The sequence below is a fragment of the Podarcis gaigeae genome (assembly GCF_964106915.1).
Source record: "Podarcis gaigeae genome assembly, chromosome: 2".
NCBI lineage: Eukaryota > Metazoa > Chordata > Lepidosauria > Squamata > Lacertidae > Podarcis > Podarcis gaigeae.
In genome coordinates, this window is record NC_139679.1 from 74,932,183 (window position 1) to 74,958,743 (window position 26,561).

At 45.5% G+C, this 26,561-nt stretch overlaps 1 protein-coding gene and 1 long non-coding RNA gene across 3 annotated transcripts in view; one reads left to right on the plus strand and one right to left on the minus strand.

Annotated features, from left to right (window-relative positions):
* Positions 1-3,478: 3,478 nt before the first annotated feature.
* PCBP4 (poly(rC) binding protein 4) overlaps positions 3,479-26,561 on the minus strand; it is a 39,878-nt gene continuing 16,795 nt past the window's right edge. For both annotated transcript variants that reach the window (XM_083726630.1, XM_083726629.1), the window contains exons 2-13: positions 22,980-23,148; positions 22,274-22,297; positions 22,143-22,175; positions 21,200-21,316; positions 20,300-20,431; positions 18,326-18,454; positions 15,603-15,677; positions 13,229-13,273; positions 11,716-11,791; positions 10,463-10,515; positions 8,281-8,450; positions 3,479-6,765 (exon numbers count right to left, since the gene is read on the minus strand). In XM_083726630.1, the coding sequence (XP_083582756.1) occupies positions 6,465-6,765; positions 8,281-8,450; positions 10,463-10,515; positions 11,716-11,791; positions 13,229-13,273; positions 15,603-15,677; positions 18,326-18,454; positions 20,300-20,431; positions 21,200-21,316; positions 22,143-22,175; positions 22,274-22,297; positions 22,980-23,090 (1,266 nt within the window). In that variant the 5' untranslated portion in view covers positions 23,091-23,148 and the 3' untranslated portion in view covers positions 3,479-6,464. The remainder of the gene's footprint in view (positions 6,766-8,280; positions 8,451-10,462; positions 10,516-11,715; positions 11,792-13,228; positions 13,274-15,602; positions 15,678-18,325; positions 18,455-20,299; positions 20,432-21,199; positions 21,317-22,142; positions 22,176-22,273; positions 22,298-22,979; positions 23,149-26,561) is intronic.
* LOC310838862 lies at positions 17,756-21,367 on the plus strand. Its single transcript, XR_014561181.1, has 2 exons — positions 17,756-18,115; positions 21,122-21,367. It is a non-coding gene; the product is annotated as an uncharacterized lncRNA (long non-coding RNA).

Here is a 26,561-nt window from a genome sequence, read left to right on the forward strand (position 1 = left end):
TCCCAAGGCAAACACTGCAGAAGGCCTCTGAGTTAATAATATACAGCGTTGCAGGAAGGATTCAATTTTCCATAGCACAGTTGCAATTCAACAGCTCTGCCCTCTTCTCACCTGGGAGAGATGTGGCTGAGCAAGCAGCATTTGGAGGACAAAAGCACATCCGTAATATCTCAGGGCCAGCTCCCCACATTACTTTTTTATACAAGCAGGGCCACCTGAGGACACAGGCGTTTTTGTCATGTTGGAAGTTTTTCTAGTTTGGAAGACCAGAAGTATAATATTGTGAGAGTCTTCTGGGCTATTTTTGGGACAGAGGGGACAACAACACCCCTGAGCAGCCTTTCCCATTTATTATTATTCTTTCCACAGTAGCTACATTGTACAGCTCATCCCTGTTACTATGACCGGCTATTAGCAATGAATGGTACAGCTATGGCACAGGGATCACAGTGGTTATTGAAAGCATTCCACAGCATGTTAATGGCAGCGGACATTATACTGGCAGAACAGCTCCATTACTACAGATATTATTTCTCTTGTAGTTTGGTTCTTGCTGCATGAGGTTGAATTTCATGTGCATGGTGCTTTGTCTGTGTGAGTACCACCCCCAACCCCCAGGATTTCCCTCAAGCAGAACCCACAATCAACGCATCAGCCCGGAAAGTACATCAACGAATCTGTGAAATACTTTGCAATCTTGCTTTTTTCTTTCCACCTCTACCCTGGTCCTGTATCCTCCCCTCTCATTCTATCTGCTTGTATGTTCATTTAAATTATTTTTAGCCCCACTTTTCATTGTTCAACAATCCCAGAGAGAGGAAAAACATTAAAATAGAAAACAAATTTAGTTTAGATTTAACTTAAAAAACAAAATCAGACAGTATATCAACACCATCAGCCAGGTAATGACAAAACTTTGGCAAATGCTAGGGTGAATAGCCATACATTGTTTCTTATTGCTGAAATGACTCCCTCAAAGTTGGTGCCATTCACACTTGAGAGGGGAGGGCATTCTAGACATAGGACTCAGCTACATTAGTAAAGAAAAAGCATTTTATATGTGTTATAACCCTGTGACATCAGATGGCGCTGTGGAGTTTCATCTTTCGCCAATGTGATTCCTGACTTTGAGGTTTACAACACGTTTTCCTGAAACACATTTTTGATGTGTCTAGATCCAGCCTTAGTGTACTTTTGCATGCCATGCTTTCCCTGATCTGATTATTCCTGTGTCTGTTTCAGTAGCCTGTTGATCACTATTTGTTTAGTTGCTTTTAGTTGTTTTATTAGTGATAACTTTTAGTTTGCGTTATGAGTGTAGTTACTAGGATAGACCATTCGGCAGCTGCATTCTAGTTTGAAAGGAATAAGCATTTCCTGATTATTTCCTCAAATACTGCACACACCTACAGTGAGTGGATAGTGGCAAGAAAAGATATAGAATGAAGCAGGAATAGCTAACCTGTGGGCCTTCTAGGTATTGCTGGACTCCAGCCCCCATCATCCATGCTGGTTGGGTCTAAAAGGAGTTACAAACCAGCATGATCTGCCGGGTTGCAGGTTCCCCATCACATTTCTCAGCCATCTCTACTCACCACTGACCTAGCAGAAAGGAAGGCCCTGCAATTTATATCCAGGCAAGTACCAAACAGTTCCAGCAGGGGATGGTTGCCTTCTTCTGGCAATAGGCAGTTTGTGCAAGCTCTGATCCACCCATGAAAACACAGTATTCCTCTATAGCAGCGTGCGACACTATCATTTCGCTCTGTCAGTTACACATGTCTGCAGCTGGCCCCATGAGCCCAACATGCTGGCAAGTAAACACCCCTTCTGCGGTTGCTGTGGCAACGGAGAGCATAAGGCAAGGGAGGGTTCCCATGTCTCTCATCCACATAGCAACAGGCTGCCCTCACTGAAGATGGCCTGGCTTAGGGCGCACTAGACACTGGCCTCTATGCCAAATGCTCTCCCAATAAGGCAGCTGCCATTCCTCCCTTTTGCCACCTCTCCTCTCCTCCTGCTCCCACATTTCCTTTGGCACATCCATCATGGGCAAGTTATTGAGACGGTCTAAGACAGGTGGCGTGGTGCTGAAATGAGAGGAAGGTGGCACTGGCAGCAACCTTGGAAGTGGTGGCCCCAGCTCCCGCACCACTACAGAACTGTTTCAAGGGGCCAGTGCAGCTTTGTGGACAGAATGTCAGACTGAGAAGACGAGGCTCAAATCCCCATTCAGCTGCTGATGTCGCTGGGTCACTCTGGGGCAGTCCACTGCCTAATTTAGTCTGTGGATCCTAAACCTACTAAACAAGGGAGGAAATCCCATTGAACACAGTGGGACTCGCATCCAAGGGAACACATGGAGGATTGTAGTGAGAATAACATGCGGGAACCTCCCTGCATGCACCCACAAGGTTCTTTGAGGGAGGGAGGCAGGGAGTGATAGTAATATGATAAATAACCAGGCCCTGTTCTTTAACCGTGGCATACTGGGGTTTGTGTCTATAGAGTCCTGATACGTGGATGATCCTGCTATGCTTGATCCAGCACTATTTGTTCATGGTCATAATGGTGAGAGCCAGTGGAGGCTGGAGCATTAGGGCGAATGGGGCACCTCCCCACCAACACATTAGCCTGCCTTCAACCAGCCCCAGCTGTCTGCCTTCTTAGAACCAGGGTGTGCAAACACCACACATTTAAAGCACACGACTTTCCCCAAAAGAATTCTAGGAAGGATGGTTTGCCACTCTCAAGAGCTACAGTCCCCAGCACCCTCAACCAACTACAGTTCCCAGGATACTTTGGGGGAAGTCATGCACTTTAAATGTATGATGTGCACACAGCATTAGGTCTCAGCGCTGCCCTTGTAGAATCCAGCAGGAGGGAGAAGGAGGACAAAATGAGAATTGGCCGACTGGGCTCATTCAGACTTCTGTTTGTGCTGCAATTTCTGGGCACAGGTTTGGGACTTTCAGACACGGGCTGAAGAGGATTCTTTTTGTCCCACTGCTTTCCCTGGGGAAACCTGCAATTCACCGCTAAATCGTTGCAAATGTCAATCCACAGAAAATTGTTAGGACACGTCCACTGGGTGGTAATTATTCCGAATCAATTAAGAAGTAGGAATCTGAATCATACTGCACAATTGCTTCCCCCCTTCCCCAAATAAGGATTCTGACTCCTCCACAACAAACAGAAATTCAGTAAGTGAAGTTTTCTTCAGCATTCAGTGTTAAGAGCAGAACAAGTTTCACCTGCCCTTTCTTTCCTCGCTGTCTTGCATCTGGTTGAAAGGCCAGGTGCCCAGCCACCAGGTGGGATGGGTGGGCAAGAATCTAGCTGCCACTGCTTCTTAGGCAAAACACTGAATAAGCCTTTTCTTTCCCTTTTTATTCAGTCATGCAAATAGCCGGAGGGGTGCATGTGCATTTGCTTTGCCTAATTCAAATGTATACAAAATCCTAATCACATTACCCTCTGAGTTGACAAAGTTTGCATTTTTATTAAATCAATCATAAGTTACAAAGGAGGAAAAAATATAGAATTATATGTACAGCATTTTCAAAGACAAGCCAAAGAGGATCATGGGATAGGAGATGGGACATTCCTTGGAGCAGCCAAAAATAAAAAGGGTTAAAAAGAGATAGAAGCTTTTTTTTTTTGCCAGCGAGTGATGCAGGGAAGTGAGAGAGATTGGGACCAGCCAGGGAACAAGGCGAAATGGACAACTGGTTAGATTGGTTTGTAGGAATAGGAAATTTTGGCTCCATTCCCCTGTGTTTTTGTGGAATCCAAATACTGGGATGCCTCAGTGCTGAATTACACCACCTGAGAATTTGACGCATTCGATGAGCATTCCCCAGCTTGGTTGCCTATGGCCAGAACTCCTGTCAGCCCCAGCCATGATGGGAACTGTAGTTCAAAGCACCCGGAGGGCACCAGCTTGAGGAAAGGCTACAATAAATACATGAATCTGCTGAAACTATTTAATCAGAAGTGATCAGTGCCTAAACAGGTGTAGGTAGTCTACTCTATGCTACCAAATCAATGTGTAACTGAGGGCAAATCTGATATCCTGTTGCTTCTTGAGATTGTAAAGGTACTACTACAACAAATCAACCTCAATTGTCTCCTTTTTGCAGCCTGTTTTGCTTCTTCTTTTTTTCCCCTGACGGCTTTGGTTCAGTAAACCAGTCCTAACATAATCAGGGCTGAGTGCAGCCTGTGATTCCTGAAGGAGCACAGAGAAAGCATTGGCAATGCTGCAAAGACGTGCTTCTCAGTGACTGAGATGAGCCCCCTGCACAAGATTCCCAGGCAGTGGGGTTTGGGTGAGGCTTCCGTGCCTTTGCCCCTGCCATGTTTAGCAAATCCAGTATTATTTATTTACTCATTCATACCATTTATACCCTGCCCTTCCTCCCAAAGGAGGATTTATTTTATTGCCAAATAGCAAATATTATACAAAAATAGGAGAAGTATATGCACATTTGTATGATTTATGCTGATCATAGAAAAGAGCTTTCCAGGATTTGCATCGACCGCATGCAGAATTTCAGTGTTTTGTTTTTGGTATGCATTTACTCCAAACAGGCTTGTGACTACTAACCTTTGCTTATCATGAGCCAACTAGTTCATGGCTACAAGCAGGGCCAGAGCCAAGTTGAGTTTTTGCTGTGTTCGTTTCATCCGTTTTCTCCAGGTCCGTTCAACAATCACCTTCCGCTTAATGCCTTATAAAGTGTTGACAGCGAATTGTGCAGTCTTTTGACAACCTGTCAATTAGCCAACAATCCGACCCACTTTGGTGAAGCCACGCCAATTTGCAAACCAACTAAGACGTTAGCCATGGAATCCTTGGCTATATGGTACATTTAATCCATGGGGATAATTTTTTGGGGTGCGGTTTGGATGAATTATATGCTGTTGTGATGGCCGTCTGTTTAGGATGCAAGTTTAAGTGCCAGACATACATGTTGGTAACTTTAACCAAGATGGGCATCTGCTTCAACCTGAGGTCTCAGGGCGCCACCTCTTGACTCTCATGGGCATGTTCTGACTAGACAAGTGCCCTTACAATACTGATAACAAAGAGAACAAAATGTGGCAGAATTTACTAAGGCTGCAGTCCTATATCCACTAATGAGTGACGGAAGGGGTAGGGGCTTATTTCTGGAGCAAACGTGCTTAGGATTGCACTGCAAGAGATGAGAGCAAAATTAGAAAGCACTTATTGGAGATGTCATCCCACGACAGCAAGAGATAAACCCAAAGATGAGTGGCATGGCAAGATATCGCACATCCTGCCAGATATATATGAGGATGGATTTCTGCCATAAAGTTAAATGAGGGGAGATGTCACCCATATACAATAAGGTGACCAGCTGGGATTGCCAGTGCTGGAAGCTCTTACCTTGTAACAGATAGGGAATATTTATAAAGAACTGCTCTGTTTCTCAGTGAGGAAAGACAACAATATGCCTCTGGTCTTCCCATGGGCATCTGAGTTGGCCAGTGGGTGAACATAATGTTGGGGTGGATGGGGCTCCAGTCTGATCCAGAAAATTCTTGCATATGCTGTGCCAGTTCATGCTAAATATTAGAGGGATGTCTGGTGAAAACTAATTCCCTTCAACCACTTGCAGGAGGTCAGGGGCCAAGCTGAACAGTTATGAAAACCCCATCCTGTATTCTAATCCAGCTAAAATGGAACTCACAGCCAGCTTCATATATTAGGAGAGAGGTGCTAGGCAAAAACAAAAACAAAAAAACACTTTTTGGTATTCTGTGATTTCTAGGACATGCACAGCTTCCAGTTCTATAGAAATCAGAACCCTTTTCCAGTTCTGCTCTTGGAAATGGAACCCACGAGAGAAAGTAGCATAGCATGTTCTCTGTTAGGATCACCAAAGGTCTAACAAGCCCTAGCCAGTGCCACAGTCGAGATGGGACCTTTCCCAAGACCTCCAGCTCTATCAATACAGTACAAAGAATTTGAGTGGGGTTCCAATTGTCTTTAAATAACGTGTTTTCCTTAAAAAAAGAAAACATGTCAAGAAACCAGATGGAGAGAGAACCTCTTCATCTTCATTGCTGAAAGCGATCAGGAAGGTTTATGGAAGGTAAAGGATAATAACACTTTATAGTGTGGGACAGAGATTTGTTCCACGGAAGCAAAACTATGAGACTTGATTGCTCTTACCTATGATAGACATATCTTTAGCCAGGATCGGGTGGGAGCTCTGCAGAAGCACCACTTCCCTGACTGTCTCATGGCCAGCACTGCTTTCAAGAGCTGTCTCGGTTATCCTCTCCCACATACACTTCCTTTCCTGCACATTTGGCTCCCCCCCTCACCTCTTTCCCCAGGTAGTCTCGCTTTGGAGCGGCCCGACGCTGATGCCATCTAACAAAGTGTGTGAGGGTTCTCCTAAGGTTTCCCCTCCCTGCCCCACCTCCCTGTTTCAGTATGGGGAGAACTTCTGCCTCTCAGCCTTCTTGCTGGCATTGGCTGTCGAGATCTTGGTCGTGTAGGTGGCAAGGCTGCCATTGTGCCCCGTGGCTGAGGAAGGCAGCGTCAAGAAGGGGACGGGTTTCAGGCCAATGAAGTTGGAGAGGGAGATGGCATAGGGGGCACCAAGCAAGGCTGGGGGAGGCGCGGCCACTGCTGTCAGCGTTGGGGCTGGCGAAGGGGTGAGGGGCTGGGAGAAAGTCATGCCGAGGTCAACGGGGGGCGTCTGGGAGGTAGATTTGGCCGTCTCTAAACTGAAGAACAAGAAGGGAGAAAGAATGAGACTCGTGCGTGCATGCACAATTTACACATACAAATGCAGCGTGTGAGGACATATACTTGGACGTATATGTGCTGTTATATGCATGTACAAGCTTGCACATGGAAAAATATGCATAGGTGTGGGCAGATATGTGCAGTTTGTATAATACATACATACATACAAGTATGATATGCACACACACACACACGCACACACACACAGGCAAGTGTTTGAGCTGACATGTGCAAAGGAATAGGTACACACAAAGAATGGAGCTAGTGAACAAGGTACTCTACATCGCTTTGGCTTCCAGATAATGTCTTCTCCAGAGTCCTCTCCCTCTGGGACTACATTCTTGTGGAGAACCTCCAGTATGACATACAGGGCTTGTTTAGAACTCAGAAGTGGCTATGTTAAGGATGTTATACCTTGTCATGGTCCCTATTTAAACAATCACGGAATTGCAAAGCATTCCAGGGACATATCCTTCTTGGCTTTCTCAGGTCATTGACAGACTACTGTGTTTTTCTGGGGAAATGAGAACAGCTTCCTCATGAGATGCATAGTACTGTTTATCTATTAACTTGTCCCAGGAGGAAAAGAATGGAGATGGGGGCTGTTAATTCTCCTTCAACACGCAAATGCAACAAAAGTTGAAATGAGTTCTGGGGTCATCACCACAGGGAAAACTGATTACAAAAACACTTACATGCATCCGTCAATGACAGGCTCCACGCCTTGGAAACTTACACCCTGTAGCGGTGGTGATCCCTGAACCGTGAATGGCTATTTCCTGCTCTAAATCTTGAAGCATCCCAAATGCCAGGTCACAACAGCGACCAATGACAAATGTTGCTCTGTTTAAGTGAGGTTATCTTTTGGAGAGGACAGGAGAATTCCCTGCTAGGACACAGCAGTTCTTCCTGCACAGAACTAAGGTCACATCCACACTTGACATTTAAAGCACTCTTATGTTACTTTTAAGCATCATGGCTTCCCCCAAAGAATTCTGGGAACTGTAGTTTGTTAAGGGTGCCGGGAGTTGTTAGGAGACTCTTAACATACCACTGTTCCCAGGATTCTTTGGGGGAAGCCATGATGCTTAAAGTAGTAAAAGAGTGCTTTGCAGCAGCAGAGGGAACATTGATGCCCAACATATTGTAGGCAAGGATACTAGAGATCACTGCAGCACCTGAAAAACTCAAGGCCTGGTTACTCTCATGTGTGTCAGAGACAGGCAGGCATTAGTATGAAAGACAGACAACAAAGCAATGAGAACACTTCGTGGTGCTATGCTTAGCACTCCTGTCTCTTGAGCAGAGGGCTGAGTGTTTGCAAACCGGCAAATTCAGCCATGACAGCAAGGCACTGTCGCTTGCTCTCCGCAAAGCTGTCCATCTAAGAGGCCACAGGCTTGGGCACAGCAGGAAGAAGCTGCAACGAGACGGCTGCACAAGTGCCGCGTTACTCCCCACTTGACCTGCCCAGCAGTCCTAATGGCTCTTACCAGGCTGTGATGAGGTACTGAGCCAAAGTGATGCTGACTGGGGTGCCGGTGATGGTCACGTGACGCTCAGCAGAGCCCTCGGTCTGGTTCCCAATCTTGATGTGTGCTCCAGACATCTGCCGGATCTCGCTGATCTTGCTGCCCTGGCGGCCAATGATGCAGCCAATGAGCTAGGAGGGGAAAGGAAGGATCAGTCTTTGGAGTGGAACTGCGCTGGAAACCTCATCGCCTAAGAACTGGACAGGACTGGACAAAGCGAACAGAGAGCGTTTACTCGTTTTAGGCAACTCTTGAGTGAGGGAAGGAGTGAACCTTCCCAAGCCTGACCTATAGTACACAATGGTCTGCTTGATTTATTGTTGTTCAGTATCAGATGATTCTGAGCCAGAACCCATCAAGGCTTCAGGCTTATCTACACTTTACCTTTCCAAGCCTGAGATTTAGCCATTTTTATTCACTCTCAAGGGAGTGGAAAACACGAACTGAGCCATGTAGTTCAGGGTTCCTACCACACTGTGGCAGGAATTGGCCTATTTTAAAAAATAAAACAGTCCAGATAGTTTCATGAGGCTTGTTCCATAAACAAAAACTTCAGAAAGAGCTACTTTTCCCCACGCAAGGTCAAGGAGCAGAAGTAAAGGTCAGTGTTGCCCTCCTGCCTACTCGTTTCCTGCCTTCTGAGATGCTACAGTGGCCTGCTGTGTGCCCAGCAACACATGCTGACATCTGCAGAGCAGGCCTGGTACACTGGCAGCCGGGCTGGCAAGTGGGTGGGCACAAGAAATGCTGGCACATTCCTCTCTTATCATTTTCACCCCTTCTGGCCTTCAGCTTCCACAGATACACACAGAGAGAGCGAAGGACATGGGAGTGATGGCGAAGAAGTCGGAGGAAGTTAACCTTGCCCACGGCTGATGCTCCTCTTTCTCAGAGGACTGTTTATTGCTGCCCCTTCTTTTCCCACCATTTATCTCTGGGCCATGATAAGCTTCACCTGCTTAATATCTCTCCATGCCAGGCTGCTGTTAAAGCACAGGAGCATAAACACGTCTGTGTACATACTAATAATCTTGGGAACTGTACTTGGGAATCGTAGCTCTGATAGTCCCCAGGGTTCTCTTGGGGAAGACTTTTCCTTTAATGTGTTTTGAAGGTACAATGGCATTTGTGTGGAGGAGAGAAGGCTGTGAGGGATGAACTTGAGACAGCAGCCCTTGATTCTGGAGTTTGTGTGAGAGTGAGGATAGATAAAACAACCGGGGACTTTGCTGAATTTATCTTCCTTTCAAGGACCATGGCTGAGCAGCAGATCACATGCTTTGATGAACTTTTGCAAGCTAGGTAACAGTACTAGCAGGAGGGTTCACAGTTTGCTAGGAACCTGTACTCCAAGAGTGTTCCTGAATGGTCTCTCACCAAATGAGGAAGCTTCATGGAGGGTGCCCTGATGCAAAAGTCAAGAGTTGTACAGTGGTACCTCGGGTTAAGAACTTAATTCGTTCTGGAGGTCTGTTCTTAACCTGAAACTGTTCTTAAACTGAGGTACCACTTTAGCTAATGGGGCCTCCTGTTGTTGCTGCCGTCGCCACGTGATTTCTGTTCTCATCCTGAAGCAAAGTTCTTAACCCAAGGTACTATTTCTGGGTTAGCAGAGTCTGACGCGTCTGTAACCTGAAGGATCTGTAACCTGAGGTACCATTGTAGTTTGCATGACAAGCTACATCTGGTGAAATTACCTCTTCTACACAACAGTTGAAGCTGCAAGAGCCCTGTCCCCTTTTCCAACCTAGTTTTGACTGAGAAAGAAGCCAAAGGACTCTGCAGCAAAATACTTTGGGCTGTTCTACTTTTGTTTGAATGGAATCACTCTCTGAAGATCTCCATAAAGAGTGGAATGGGTTTGGCTCTGATTATAACCTTTTGGGGCCCATGCACACATTTGCAAACCGGGGAAACTATAATGGGCACAACGCACACAACTCAACACACACCACAACCTATTCCCTTTGGCTGCGATACAAGGCTTCTTTCAAGCACCAAGTGGGATGGGGAGGACCCTATGAGCACCAAGGAAGACCTCTGTGGACACGTGTGTGAGCTTACTAAATGTACACAATACATTTAAAGCACACAACTATCCCCAAATATATTTGGGAACTGTAGTTCATAGAGGCAAACTTACATCATTAGGAACCAGGAACTCCTGAGAGCTATTCTGAGCGTTTGTGTCCAGGGCTGAAAAGGGAGAAAAGAAGCACAACGTTACTGGGGTTGTTCTGTCCCGGCTCTTTCTTGCCTTCCTAAAAGGAGGAGCGCTAGGATGACCACATCACAAGGCTACAGAAGAAATGAAACCCAAAGAATCCTTTCCAGGCACCGCACGGTGCAAAGAGCAGGAGGCACGCAAACAGGACTGGACCGTTTCCCAGCTACTGCAAAGCCATCAGAAGCTCCAAGAAGAGGCTTTTGTTTTATGCCACTTTGCTTGGGTCACATTACACCAGACTAATTTTAGACTGAGGGAGACTGCCCTGCCCTCCTCCTGTCTGATGCAGACTCCCATTGGTTAATGCTGTTCTTTTAACGTAATAAGAAAAAATCCTAGGTGGAAAATCCTTGGATTACTTTTCATAATGAATTTTTTTAAAATCCTGTTGACAAGTATGGTGGGCTGTGTGTGAGAGAGAGGGGGGGTATGTCTACATCTTTCCCCTGGCAATCGTAAGTACGTATGCATGAATCCACATTCCCTTATATGAAAAAGTACACTTGCCTTCAGAATCTTTTGTTGTTTTTGTAACCAAGAGTTCAAGATTCTCAGAAAAAAATGATACCCACCTCCCTTATTTATGTGTGTGCACATGCCAGAGAGTGCACTCCTGTTTTTAGACTTGTAGTTATCCAGTGTTGTACTTTTTTTAAAACAAAAAACAAAAAACAGAGCAGGGATGCAGAACATGTGACCTTCCAGATACTGTTGGACTGAAATGCACATTATCCCCAAATAGTGTGGCTAATGGTCAGGGATGATGGGCTTTGTAGTCCAGCAATATCTGGAGGGCCACAGCTTTTCCTGAGTCAGAAGATAAATGCCCCAGTTCTCCTTCTGGTATCCCACTCTAGCATAAGAGTGCTGATCCAGCCTTTGAAAAAAGACCAAGTGGCAGGATCCAACAAAGCTAACCTCCTCCCTTACCTAGCAATTCTCCATCATTTCATGAGCATTTTGCTAATTTATTTAGTTCTTTGAAGGTCCTGCCTTCCCCATTTCTAGGGCCAATTATCCGTGCACCATGTTCTTTCCGTGGAGACCTATTGCATAAAGGCAGCTGGAGCACAGGCTCACTGTTCATCTGAGTAGGCCCCTAGGGCCATAGTCTGCCACAGAGGATTGTGGGAGTTTAAGTGGCTTCATAGCTCTTTGGGGTTCCTCACCTGCTACTATGGACGGAGATTGTCCCAAGGAAGCAAATGAGACAGGCTGCCCAGAAAGCTGCTGCAACTTCGACACCTAGATGAGAGGAAGAAGTCAGTGGAATGACAGCAAGTCCTGCGTTCCCATCTACCTGCTCACATTAGGAAGTAGTTGGGTCAGCCATACACCTAGAATACAAGCCTTGGCTGCTCCTGAGGTATAGTACTAACTGAGCATGTGAAATTTAATTACCATTTATTTCCATGTATAAGACACCCCCATGTATATGACGACCCCTATTTTTTTTAACCCAAAATTAAGAAATTAAGTTTAGCTTTTTGGGGGGGTGGGGAGAGGTCACTTCTGCCAATTGCTCACCCGCCTGCCCGCCACTGCCAATTGCTTGCCACAGCCACTGCCGATCGCACACCTTGCCACAGCAACCAATCACCTGCCCAATTGCCGCAGCCACAGCCAATCGCCAGCAGACCTTACTGCAGCCACCAATCACCCGCCCAATCACCGCTGCCAATCTTGCTTGCTGCTGCCATTAATCGTATGTCTCCCCTCTGCATTCATTATGTGTATAAGATGACACCAATTTTTTGCCTTTTTTTTTTTTTTAAGCAAAAGGCATTATTTTATACATGGAAAAATACGGTATATGAAATGGAGTAAGTGAAAGTTACCGGCGGTGCTGCCTGCTGTCATAAATTATTGTATAGCCTTACCCAACAAGGTACTCTCCAAACGTTGCTGGATTACAGCTCCCATCATCCATAGCCTAGCCATTGGCCATGCCTGTTGGGGCTGGTGGGAGTTGGAGCCCAGCTATGTCTGGAAGCAAAGATCACCAGTGTTGAAGCAATGACTCTTCAACATCAATTTCGTTGGACTGGTCGTATTGTGTGGATGTCTGATTATTATCGTCTTCTAAAGGAACTACTCTATTCCGAACTTTAAAATGGTAAGCGTAATGCTGGTGGTCCACAAAAGAGTTTCCAAGACTCTCTTAAGGCAAATCCAAAAAATGTAGTATAAACACTGACAATTGGGAAACACTGGCCTGTGAGCGCTCCAATTGGAGAACAGCCTTTACCAAAGGTGTCATGAGTTTTGAAGACGCTCGAATTCAGGAGCGTGCTAAGAGGAAGGCAGGCTTGGCAAACCCTCACCGTGATCAACTCCTGCCAGGAAACCTATGTCCCCCACTGTGGAAGGATGTGTTGATCCAGAATTGGCCTCCACAGTCACTTACGGACTCACTGTTAAAACAGTGTTCATTGAAGACACTCGGCTACGAGTGATCGCCAAAAAAAGATTTCTGGAGGCACCAGGATTTGCCAACTGGATGCCAGGAGGGAGAGAACGGGGAGGCAGAATGGCAAGTCCGGAACAGGCAAGCAGCACAACAAGACATGGGGAACGATGGAACGTGAAGGCTTGAAGAAGCTGGTCCTAGCCATACATTGAACTACTTGGAAATGTGAATTCAAAATGGAGCTTCCTTTTAGTCTGTAAAGCTTGACTTACCTCTGCTTGAGACATACCACTGTACTGTCCTTGCATGGAGAATCCCTGAAAAAGGGATGACAAAGGAGAACAGCACTATCAAAAATGTAAGAGAATGAATAGGCCCAGTTCCAGATTTTGGAAGGGGGCTGGGGAAGCTACCCTTGCTGCCTGCCATTGCTTGCCACCATTCTGACCCTCTAGCAAAGGTAACACGGTTAGTAGCCACCAGCCTCCCACTCTCCCTTGTGCAGGCTCATGAGGCATTGCTGCCAGGTAAGCATGCATGTTTGTGAGCACAAGGCAGCTGCCAGATTCCCCCTTGTGCTTGCCCATGAGAGTGGGCTTACCCTCACAGTGCTGGTGCTGAAATGAACCGGAAGAGGAGCCATGTGGCTCCTGGCTCACAAGTTAGTAAGCAAGAGAGGGGGTTGCAGAGACACTGATGCTGCCAGGTGCTTAAGGGCCAGCAAGTGCTCAGGGAGCCAAGGCAAGGCATCAGTCCCAGGGGGCCATGCTGCTTTAAATGATCCTTGGCAAATGCCTACCTACACTGGGTGCTGGTGCCAGAACTGAGAACAAGAATGGATGGGCTTACTTGTCATTTGTATTTTGTTGATGGTAAATCTCAAAGGACTTAAATAAATAAGAAATTGCAGGGGGTGGGGGAGAGAAGCTCGCAAGAAAGCAGACTTCCTGGTAACTACTGCTGTTACTGAAATGTCAGTTTTACGATGTGGAAAGGATTAGGACCAGTCAGAAAGAGGCTGTAGAAATTCCATAAGCAGTTTCATCATCCTACCCAGAAACAAATGAATAAGCAATATGGGAGGAGTGAATCTCATTCATTTTGCTCACCAAAAGCTTAAAGTTAAACTTTTAGAACATAACACAAACAAAACCTTAGAAACTGATTGTAGAATAAAACATAGATGATAATTATAATCATAGAATTGTAGAGTTGGGATCCTGAGGGTCATCTGGCCCAACCCCCTTTGATGCAGGAATCTCAACACACGATTCCCCATCTAATTTGAAACCATACTGGACCCTGCTTAGCTTTGCAAATGTGCAAGCAATTTTATAGCTGCACCACTAGGAGGACACTAGTAAATAATGAAGTCAGATGTATCTGTGCAATTCTCCCTCTTATCTTTAATATATGTGGTATTTCCAAACTCAGTGTGTTAGGTCTTCTATTTCACTTAAATTCGGAATAGTTTATTCTATTGACCCCAAATTATGATGATTTCATCTGGCTGAAATGCAAATGAGTAATTGTTCCTCCTAATATAAAATTCAAATCAGTTACGCATCATTTCATAGTAAATGAAAGCTTAAAGTAGATTTGAAATGGAGCAGAACATTACAGATTTACACCTAATATAATCTGTTTGCTGATACCAATAAGCTTAAGGCTTATTGTCTAGCTCCATTGTGTGGGAACTGGGTCACCACCTCACTGAGATAAATTATTCTTATACAGTTGTAATTTTATTTTATTCAGCCAATCAACACTTTTCAGCCTCAATTTTTGGTCATCTGGTAAATAAGTTCTGCTTTTAACTGGCTGTCAATCCTCAGATGTGCTTGAGTGGCAACATTTGTTAAACCTGACTGTGCATCGCAGCAGGGCAGGATTTTGCAAGGATAAACAACTTTTAACAAAACAGCAGATGTTATTTTAGGCATATAGGAAAATATCCATGTTAAATCCCCACGTCCTATAAACTGGTTCACCGTAACGTAGATTCTCTTTTTTCTCTGTAAACTTTAAAAGATTCCATTGCGCTATTGCTGGTTTAAGCACACACAAAATGAACAGCAACAACAGCAACACCTCCCCCCCGCAGCCCACAAAACCCCCTATCAATACCAAGAGTCTGTTCAGCACCTCAGCTTTTGCAGCTGGAGTCAGTCAGGGCCCCAACCTCCCAGGCCAGATGGGAAAAGGCTTGCAAGGCAGGGAGCAAGTTTCCTAGGATTCACAGCCAAGATGGTCCTTGTATATATGGTCTCTGAGGAATCTGACAGCAAGTGCTTGGTCACATGACACGGAAGAAGCCAGAAGTCAAGGTGGAAAGGTAAAATCGATACCCATTAAGTCATTCTGATACTTTCTAATCTGGACTGATATTTGATGTGGTGGTGAATGTAGGCGTGGGGGAAACCAGTGGCTCTCCAGATGTCGTTGAACTCCCAACTCTCATCAGCCTCAGCCAGCATGGCCAATGGACAGTGAAGAAAGGCGTTGTCACAGCACAACAACATCTGGCAGGCCGCAGTCTTACCCACCCTTTGATTACAGAGTAACAAGAGAACCAAAGCCTAACGGTTCTCTCTCGTTTTAACCTCAACAGAAAAATGGTCTCCTGCGAATTTATGAGTCCCTTACCTGATTGGCTGAAAGAAGAACTGATCCCAAGGACAGGCTGGGGTGGTAGGGAATAGTGGCGCCTTTTGGTGGAGACTGAAGGAAACCAAAGGAGGAATCACTGTACCATATACACAATGCCACTTCCATCCAATCCCATCAGTATCCCCCCACCCATGACATCCTAATGGCCATAGTACCCTTGCTACTTTCTGTATTTCTTTGAGTTGCAAAATAGGCACTGGCTGGGAATATCTTTAACTAACTCCTGTTTGGTATGATATGAGTAGTACCTAGGGATGCCTAGTTCAGAGGAGAACAATAAAGGTGGCCTGCAGTTTTAAAAAAACAGTCCTATGAGGAAAAGGTTGAAGGCACTAGGTATGTTCTTTCAGTCTTTCCTCATGAGCTGGTATGTTTATTTTGGAGAAGGGAAGACTGAGAGGAGGACATGATGGCACTCCTCAAATTCTTGGAAGGGCTGCCACACAGAAGAAGGCAAAATCTGGTTCTCAGTTCCTCCAGAGAGCGGTACTAGATCTAATAAGTTTCAGTTTCAGAAGGGGAGATTTCAGATGGAGAAACATCTTGATGGTAACAGCAGCACCAGATTTAAGTTGGTGTGGGTGGTTCCCCCACATAGGGCGCTGAGCCAAGGGGGAACAAAATAATACTACTACTACTAATAATAATAATACCTATACAATACAATAGAAGATCTATTAAAAAGCAACTGTACCAAAATGAATAATTCTGAAAATAGGAAATATTGGGGGGGGGGCAAATTTTGTCCTTGCTCAGGGCACGATATTACCAAAATCTGACCCTGATAACAGCAATTCTGCATGGAACCAGTGACCTCGAGGGATGGTACACCCTGCTTTGCTGGAGGTTTTCAGAGGATATTATCTGATTCAGTGATTTCACATGCATTGTGTTAAGGAGCAATGTGTGATATATATTCCACTGATGGAACTAGCTTTTGACAGGGCTGTCAGATTTACTGCAGGTGCCATTCATGCGGACTGAAGCTACCATGAGACATCTAGAGCAGAATTCATCTTCAGCTCTGCAAACAGTGTTCACTATGGGCCAAACTAGATCTGACATGTGAGCAGCCACTGAAGGAAAGGACTATAGCTAAGTGGCAGAGCATCCGTTCTGCATGTAGAAGGTCCCAAGTTTGATTCTCCAGGCATCTCCAGGCAGGGCCAGGAAAGATCCCAATCTGAAGTGCTGGAGAGTTGCTGGCAGCCAGTGAAGACAACAGAGCTAGATGGAGCAAAGTTCAGACTTGGTGCAAGGTAGCTTCCTATGTCCCACCTCCTTCCTTCCTTCCTTCCTTCCTTCCTTCCTTCCTTCCTTCCTTCCTTCCTTCCTTCCTTCCTTCCTCCCTCTCCCTCCCTCCCTCCCTCCCTCCCTCCCTCCCTCCCTCCCTCCCTTCCTTCCTTCCTTCCTTTCTTTCTTTCTTTCTTTCTTTCTTTCTTTCTGATTCAACAGTAGCATGGTAGGGAAAGTATGTTTAACCCTTTCCCCATGGACACATTTTTGTGATCAAAACACCCACCCAGCTGCTCTTCTCCTTACAGGGGAAAAGATACAGGGATCTGGTACATTTTCCCCTTAGAGTAGAAAGGCAGATAGGTAGGAGGATATTGATGAGGGGAACTGCCTGCAGGTATACACCCCTGCTGCTGCTTCTTTGGTCAGATTTAAGGTAAAGGTAAAGGTACCCCTGCCCGTACGGGCCAGTCTTGACAGACTCTGGGGTTGTGCGCCCATCTCACTCAAGAGGCCAGGGGCCAGCGCTGTCCGGAAACACTTCCGGGTCACGTGGCTAGCGTGACATCGCTGCTCTGGCGAGCCAGAGCCGCACACGGAAACGCCGTTTACCTTCCCGCTGGTAAGCGGTCCCTATTTATCTACTTGCACCCGGAGGTGCTTTCGAACTGCTAGGTTGGCAGGCGCTGGGACCGAGCAGCGGGAGTGCACCCCGCCGCAGGGATTCGAACCGCGACCTTTCGATCGGCAAGTCCTAGGCACTGAGGCTTTAACCCACAGCGCCACCTGCGTCCCATATTTGGTCAGATTTACAATGATATAAATGAATTTTATTGGGCAATATCCAGCTGTTAAGGATTTACACTAGCAAAACGGAACTCCCCCCCCATATGTACCCCCTCCCCAAATCTGCTCTGGAGGGTTGAAAAAATCAAAGGGGAATATCACTGATTTCTTCTGCTTTAAGGGGGGAAAAGCCAATGTGACTTATGTTTGTGACATCAACACCCATAGCACCAATCCCCATTCTCAACTGTGTCCTAACAAAGGGGGCAATGATAGTTGAGAGTGCTGATTGGTGCAATGGCAGCTGATGTCACAAAGGCAGTACTGTTCCTTACGCTAGATATGGCTGATAACCCTGGTGAGTGTCTCTGAACAAAGCCACAGTGATGGGCTCCAGCTGAAAGAGAAGTGCAGGAAAAGGAAGCAGGGACCCAAGATACAGAAGCATCAGATCCGTGGAAAGAAAGGTACAGCAAAACCAGCTGGGAAGGGATGCAGCCAGCTTATACGTATTATCACCAGTGGGGTGGCATTTTCTAACAATTCTCCATGCGTGTTTGGAAGGAAATGTAGGACAGTCTAATTTGGAGATGTAGATACCCAGCCTTGCGGTAACACTTCTCCACAATTTGCAGAATGTTGTCCTCGCCTGGTGAGGTGGACCCAATGACCCATACCTCCAAGATGACAGCGCAGATCTGTCGCACGCACTGGATGATGGCATCTGGTACTCCAGAGACTGTGACAGCCCTCTCGGTGGAGTTGGGGAGGAGGTCTCCAGCCACTTGGACTTGTGCTCCTGTGGTCTGCATTAGGGGCCAAAAGCAAATTCTCAGTCTTTCTGGGCATTCTGATGAACCCTGCCCACCCAGAGAACAGCCAGGTCAGAAGCAGCACATGGATCACTAGAAGGGAAGTATTTCAGAGTCTTCTTCTAATGGTATGATTTCCTAAGCAGAGATTAATCCACACGCAGTTAAAAGAATTCATGAGATCCTCTCAAAGAAATGTTTGTAGCTTACCTCACAATTTTATTACTATTATTTCTTATTTATTAAATTTGTATACCACCTCTTCTATTTCTCCTTACTGGAACTTTTTTAAAAAAATAAAAAATAAACAACTCCTCAATGTCTCTCTATCCCTGCTTTCCTTAAACCTCTGCTGTTGTTTAAAACCAGTTTTCATTTCTGTGACCCTCTACCTCTGCTTTACTCAAATTTCTGCCGCTGTTTGAGTACAGTGAGAAAGGACAGACAGTGAAAGGGGAAAAAATGGCAGTTTTAGATTTTTTTCTTCTTTCATTCATGCCTCACGAGGGGCACCAAACCCCATTAATCACTGGTCCCCTCCTCTGGGTCAGTCTCCAACCCTCCACCACACACTCATTAAGAGTCCCTGACAATATGTTATTAACCAACCAACCAACCAATCACCTCCCCCATCCATTTAATTTTCCCTAACTGAGCAAGCCAAATGACAGCTTTGCTCTTAAAGATGCAGTAACATATATCAGCTTTGCACACACACCCCATGCTGATAGGAGATTGCAGAACAAGAGAGAGGAAAAGGCATGAAAATGTGGGAGGTCTGTGTGTAAGGGAGATTTGGCAGTAGGAAGTAGGAAAAGGGGATGAAGGTGATAATGTTGTGTGTGCGCAAAAGCGGCTGCACAATAGGAGAGCGCATAAGGCAGGGCTGGCAAACTACAGCCCGGGGGCCGGATGCGGCCCCCCAGGCTCATAAATCCGGCCCGCGGACCCTGCTGCCTGCTCGGTCAGTCCCTGCGCGCTGCAGATACCTCGCCATGCGGGGACTGACTTCTGTGACGCTGGCACGGCTTCTGGGCAGGTGGGAACGCTGGTGCAGCTTCAGATTGGCTGCAGGAAGTTCCTGCAGCCAATGTGAAGTCTTGCCACCTGTGGCTGAGGTAAACTCGGTGTGGCCATGGACAGAGGGGCCAGCTGGCCGGCAGCGGATCTGGGCATTGTGACAGGCGTATTGTGGGACCCCTGGCATAAGGCATGGAAATGCGGGGGGTGATCTGTGTGCAAAAAAGAATTGAGAAAAGTAAGGAGGCAGGTGGAGGGGGGAAAGGAGTAAAGGTGAGAAGGAGGCAAGGAAATGGGGTTGAAGAGGAAAGCATGAGCATGCAAGACTGCAGAATAGGCGGAGATGGTGGCTTCAGAACTGGGCAGAAGGTAAAAAGGGTGCTTCATATTTGCAATGTGTGGGTGGAGGAAGAAGCAGGAGGTTCCCATGGGGGTGGTTTGTGTACAAGAGGGGGGGGTTGCACAAAAGGAGGGGGAAGGCATGGACATGGGGGTGGAGGTGCAAATAGGTGTAAAGTAGAGCTGCAGAACAGATGAGAGAAGCCCAGAAATGGGGTTGGGAAGGTGAAAAGTGAGCTTAGTAGTTGCATGGGGTGAAAGGGGAAGCTCTAGGGAGTTAATGCAAGGGAATGGCAGCCCCTAGTTTTATAAAAAGTTCACTCAGGTATCTTAGGATGAGTAGCAAATATGAAAACTAGGAAGAAAAATGGTTCAGGTACAGAAAACAAATGTAGAAGAACCAGGTGTTCTTGTCCATGGAATGGAAAGGAATGAAGCAATAGGAGAAGAACTCAGATAACGGATTTCCAAAGTTTGTACCTCTCGGATCTCCTTTATTTTGGCTCCTGCTTTGCCAATGAGCGAGCCACACTGGCTGGCTGGAATGACCAGCCTCAGTGTGACAGGTGGCCTGGAGACAGTTCCTCCATTGGCAGCTCCTGTTCCCAGATCCTGAAACAAAACCAACGGGATGAGGTTCAAGTTTCAATGGGTTCCTTCAGAATCACCTTTTTGGTAGTAGTATGCATAAGACCATTCCGGATACACCACTCCTGTCGTGACACTCAGATGGTTTGGTTCTTTGCCCCAGCATTCCTAGGATCCATATGATGATATTTAGATTTTAGAAATCCTGGAGCAATCAGCCAATAACATTCCACATTGATTTCCAGGCATAACATGGCCTGATCTCCTAACCTGGGTCATGATTGGGAGCATGATTTAACTCCCCGCCCCCCAACTCCTGACTCTACATGCCAGTATCATTAAAAAGATAACTCCTACATGCAAAGATAAGTATATCAGAACCTTTTCCATGTTTAGTCATAATCGTTCAATGAGGTATGTGGTTGAACATTCTCATGTATTTTATTGCACCATACACAAGTAGTAAAACAAATTTTTCTCAAAATCAGATTGTCCAATTGTCTTCTTTCTTGGGTGTGTATTAAGTTTATCAACTGGATCACAGAAACACTAAATCTCCCAGACCGTAAGAAACTAGGCTCCCTTATAGAAAGTGGGTTGCTTTCTCCTGCTATCTAGGATGTGATTGCTGTGCCAATGCCTTTTTGTATCTGTGTGTGTTTTAAAGTGATATGTGGAGAAAAAACATATTTCTTTTGGTAACACCTCCTCCAGTTTCATCTGTACAAGGCACTGAAACTCTGTAAGGAGGAGACTCTGCCATGTGGAGGTAGAACTGAGAGACCACCTTACCTCCTCCAGCTTGAAAGCAATCATGGAAACAGCTCTAAAAACTGCATCAGTGGATCCTGTGATAGTGGTGATCCGTTCTGGACAGGATCCCTCTGAAATTGTGATCCTGGCTGTACTCTAAGAAAGCAAACCATGAGTAATGTCATTAATAATAATTTAACATTGCTACCAAGTGCTTAGAATGCTTTGTTGATATAAGAATCCTGTAAGATGGGCTCCATATTACAGACATGCAGCTAAGAGAGAGAGAGAGAGAGAGAGAGAGAGAGAGAGAGAGAATTGAGATAGCTGTTGCACATGCACAGATACTTCACTGAATAGGTGTTCAGGGGATTAAAAGCACAGAGAAACAAATCAGGTAATTTGCACCTGGCAAAGACATCCCTGCCCCCTCTCTAGTGTGTACAGCAATGTAAAAATGTGACTTGAAATACGGGGGGGGGGGGGGGGGGACGGGACTCTCTGCATCTCAAGTCATTGATTTGCATCTCACCTTTGCCAGATAACAGATCTATCTAGCTCTATTGTTGACAATTGTTCGCAGTGGCTCCCTCTCCAGGATTTCAGAGGAAAAACGCCTTTCCCAAATCACAGTCCTCCCTGGAGAACCCCAGGGACTGAACCTGGGGTTTTCTGCATCCACAAAAAGTTATCTACCATTGAGCTATGGTATTTCCCCTCTGTAGAATAATCATGTAACTTTAAACTTCATTTGAATTTTGAAGAAATGCTGACAAACAAGGCTTGTGCAGGCTGCTCCCCTGCCTTGTGCCTCTTCACATTTCTCCGCATACTCTTCTCATTTCTCATTCAGGATACCCACTTTCCTCACAAAAAAACCTTTTTCCAGATAAAATGTCCAGAATCGTATAGGCATTCTACACCATTCCATGTTTGACCGGCAGCCAATTCCAATCTAGAATGGAATTACTTCCACACTTACTTGTTCCCGTATCCTCTTCACAGTCTCTCCTTTCTGTTGGATTAATGACAAAAAAGTTTGTCAGACTTCCGCAGCTTCACAGATGCAACAAAGAAACAGCTGCCACACACAAGAGCCTACATCAATCTTACCTTGCCTATGATACTGCCAACTTCCTGCAGAAACACAAAAGACATGAGAAGTTGAATTAAGGGAGATTTACAAATCAGCAGGAGTTTGGCAATGTCTGTATACTTTCTGCCAGAAAATAAGAAGGCAGCATTTTTCTTCGCCCCACCACCCCACAACATGGGTCATTCAGGATTTGACAGCTTAAATAAGAGGGATATCCCTCTTCCCAGACATTGGCAATCTCATGACCTTCCTTATTTTACAAATAAAAAATGTTATGGTGAATTTACATGTTAATCCAGAAACCTTGGCAATGTCTTCTGCTGAGTCTATTTTGTCATTCCAGCTCGAGATTCCCCACACAGAAAAGGTATTGTGTGTAGGAAAGAATCACATCCACACGATACATTTAAAGCACATGGCTTCCCCCAAAGAATCCTGGGAACTGTAGTTTACCTATAAAAGAACTACAACTCCCAGCACCCTTAACTAAACTGAAGGAAGAATTGTGTACATTAAATATATGGTGTGTATGTGACTAGTATTTCAAGACGCCCTCCTGATTTAGAAGTAGGGTAGTGGCTCACTGAGTTTGGGGACTTAGGTTTGCATCATAGCCAATGTTCCCCACCAAGGCAAACAGCAAATCTGATCCAATGAGAGGTCTGCTATGGACCCTAATGAAATCAGGATCACAACCTAATACGGGAGTCTCTGTTTACTTACCTTCCCATGCATAAGCATTCGAAGGGTGAGAGTGATGCTGAGTTCTGCTTCGTCTAGTCCATTATCTGAGCCACTCATCCTATCTGGTGATGCCATGATGTAGGAATGCATGGGTCTGCTCCTAAGGAAACCAACACCCAGGGTCTAGCAGGAGCGGAAGGCGCCAAATCTGTAGACGCAGAGAGAGAAATAAAAGAGCCTCAGAAGGAACCTTGCTTGTAAATCAGCCCAGCGAGTTGGCAGGGCTGCAGTGATGAGGAAGCAGTGGTTGAGTTTCATGCAACGTCCTTTGATGCTTCTCGTCTCAGAGTCAGGGCGCCCTGGAGGATAATGATTACAACGATGAAGAGAAGCATCACATAAGGAAACATAGCAGCCTTTCCAGATGCAATTCACTTCAGAGAAACTCAGTCAAACATTATGATTTATTAATCAGATTTATATCCCAAACTCCCTCCAACAGGAGAACATACAACAATGATATACATAAGCAATCCGGGTAAAAAGGTAGGTGACATTTAAGAATATCCTGCCTCTCGACAAGTTTATTTCGATAGTCTATTTGCAGAGATCTTGGATGGTAGGAAGTGGGGATCCCTGGGTCAGAGCCACAGTACCATGTCCTGCTGGACACTTGATCTCCATTTTGTTCAGATATGTGATGGAAATGACCAGGTGTGTAATCCCTCCCTCACCTCCAGTGTATTGCATGGCTGGCTGCTGTTCAAGTGAGCGAAACTCTTGAATATCATAGATACCATATATATGGGGGGGTGGAATATGAATCCCTGTGACCCACATGTGTGGGGTAAATAGCAAAATAATAGGCTGGGTGCCTGGATTCAAAACACAGGGATAAACTCACCCGCCAGCAAGAGAGAGTCCCCAGTAGTAGAACTTACACAAAAGTCAAGCAGTAGTATAGTCCTAGGAATATAGGTTGTTAGACCCTTTTATCCCATCTAGTCCACTTGCAAACAGTGCTGCTCTCTTTCTACCCTTCTTTCAATGAACCGACCACACCCCTGTTAAGTAAGTTTAAAACACTTTACTTACAAAACATTCCAAAGGTCAGATTCATGCATTTATCCAAGCAGCAGCAAGGAGAACATAGGCAGAATACTTTTGGGTAGAAAACGCAGAAATATAGCTTCAAACATGTGCTCTAAGCTTAGAGCTTGCTTAGAAACATTTTCCTTTGTCAGTTACATGGAGTGGAACAAGTGGGAACAGGAAGAGAAGGCTTCACTTTCTCATCGGAGAAGGGGGGACACAGCAGAGTCTAGGAATCCAGCTCTATTTTCTTAACGCTTTGTGTGGTAACTAGCACTTATGCATAGTTATGTTTGACTGCAATTTCCCTACTATATTTCTCTTTTCTGAATGTTTGTTAATCTGTTCTAGAAAGGTATCGGCCATGTCTTCAGTATGGCTTTGTGGTCTATAGAAGACTCGCACAGAAAAGTTGCTGTTGTTTCCCTCTCCTACAGTTTTTACCCAAATACTCTCAACCTCTCTTCCACCATCACTTGTCGCAGTCCTCAAGACTTTTGGACTGGGCTGAGGATCTTCAGCCGCTTCCCCCTGTTGTTATTAACTTTTAAAAAGTTTGGTTTTATTTGTTTTGCTTACAGGGTGGCTCTCCCTCTAAAAAAATGCCTAAATGCTCAACTATATCTATAAATTAGCATATGCAAATTTGCACCATGGAATTTTAAGGATCTAGCAACACCCCCAACCCTATTTTGATATCTATTTCTTTGTAAAGGGAGAATCTTTGAATTAATGCAGTTGCCTCAGAGAGACATGAGCCAACAGTGTGACACGGCAGCTAAAAAAGCCAATGCAATTCTGGGCTGCATCAATAGGAGTATAGCATCTAGATCAAGGGAAGTAATAGTGCCACTGTATTCTGCTCTGGTCAGACTTCACCTGGAGTACTGTGTCCAGTTCTGGACACCACAGTTCAAGAAGGACACTGACAAACTGGAACGTGTCCAGAGGAGGGCAACCAAAATGGTCAAAGGCCTGGAAACGATGCCTTATGAGGATCGGCTAAGGGAGCTGGGCATGTTTAGCCTGGAGAAGAGGAGGTTAAGGGGTGATATGATAGCCATGTTCAAATATATAAAAGGATGTCACATAGAGGAGGGAGAAAGGTTGTTTTCTGCTGCTCCAGAGAAGCGGACACGGAGCAATGGTTCCAAACTACAAGAAAAAAGATTCCACCTAAACATTAGGAAGAACTTCCTGACAGTAAGAGCTGTTCGACAGTGGAATTTGCTGCCAAGGAGTGTGGTGGAGTCTCCTTCTTTGGAGGTCTTTAAGCAGAGGCTTGACAACCATATGTCAGGAGTGCCCTGATGGTGTTTCCTGCTTGGCAGGGGGTTGGACTCGATGGCCCTTGTGGTCTCTTCCAACTCTATGATTCTTTGGATCATCTGGTTTTAATTCCTGGGTTTTCTGCAGAGTCCCCTCTCAATGTTTAGACTAGTTGCTCCATTATAGGCTTATTTGTGAATCCAAGAACTACACCTATAAAATAGGAGCAAGATTATTAACTTTCTGCAAACCATGTGGACCAGAGGTGTTCCTCCTCCTGTGTTTTATCTTGCAACACAGAGTGGAAGCCATGTTAGCCTGTTGCAGCAAAAAATGCAATTAGTCTTACAGCACCTTGAAGGCAACTGTATTATGTCATAAGCTTTCGTGGACTCAGGCCCACTTCGGCTTGCAAGGTAACTGCAGTTCACTTGAGAGGGTTAGAAATCGCAACTGACACAGAAGGGGAATTACGACACAGTTAATGCATTTTACATGTTCAGCTGGCTCGTTCATGAAGCCTCTCAAAAGGAAGATAATACTTTATTCAAGAAAGATAATACTTTAAAATTAAGGTCAACACGTTCATTACAGAATGTGAGGCCTTCTGTAGATGCACAGCTCTTTTTATCAGAACAATCTACTGCCAGCAATTTACTGTAATCCTAACTAATTCTGGGCTAGGCAATAAATATAAATAAAAGCCTGCACACACATCCGCACTGCCAAGGTGAGAGATGTAAAGGAGGGCCCTCAAATGATCCAGCGCAGGCATTTAGAGACATGGCACATGCTGGATGAAAGCACAATTTGGAATTCAGATACTGCTGTACCGGGCAAGTATCAGGCAACGTCTGAAATATTCATCAAAGCTTCTGATTCTATACCTCACCTGCTATTAAAGGTACAGCCAGACCATCACTTTTGTCACAGTTCATTTCACTTTTTCCTTTAGGGCACAGCAAAACTCAATCTGCCACAACCAACCAACCATTCCTAGTATTTCCCCCAGGTCTCTCTCCTTGGTCCTAGTCCAACATTTTCTCCACTGTGCTATGGGCCCCTGCAGATTAGTGTTTTATTGCGGGTGTCTTCTGCAACATGTTATTGAGACAATAATAGTGCATTAGTGGGTGGATTTATTCTGCTTTACAGTGGTACCTCTGTTGCGAACGGGATCCGTTCCGGAGGCCCGTTCGCAACCTGAAAGGAACGCAACCCGGGTCTGCGCGTGCGCGGGTCACGATTCGCCGCTTCTGC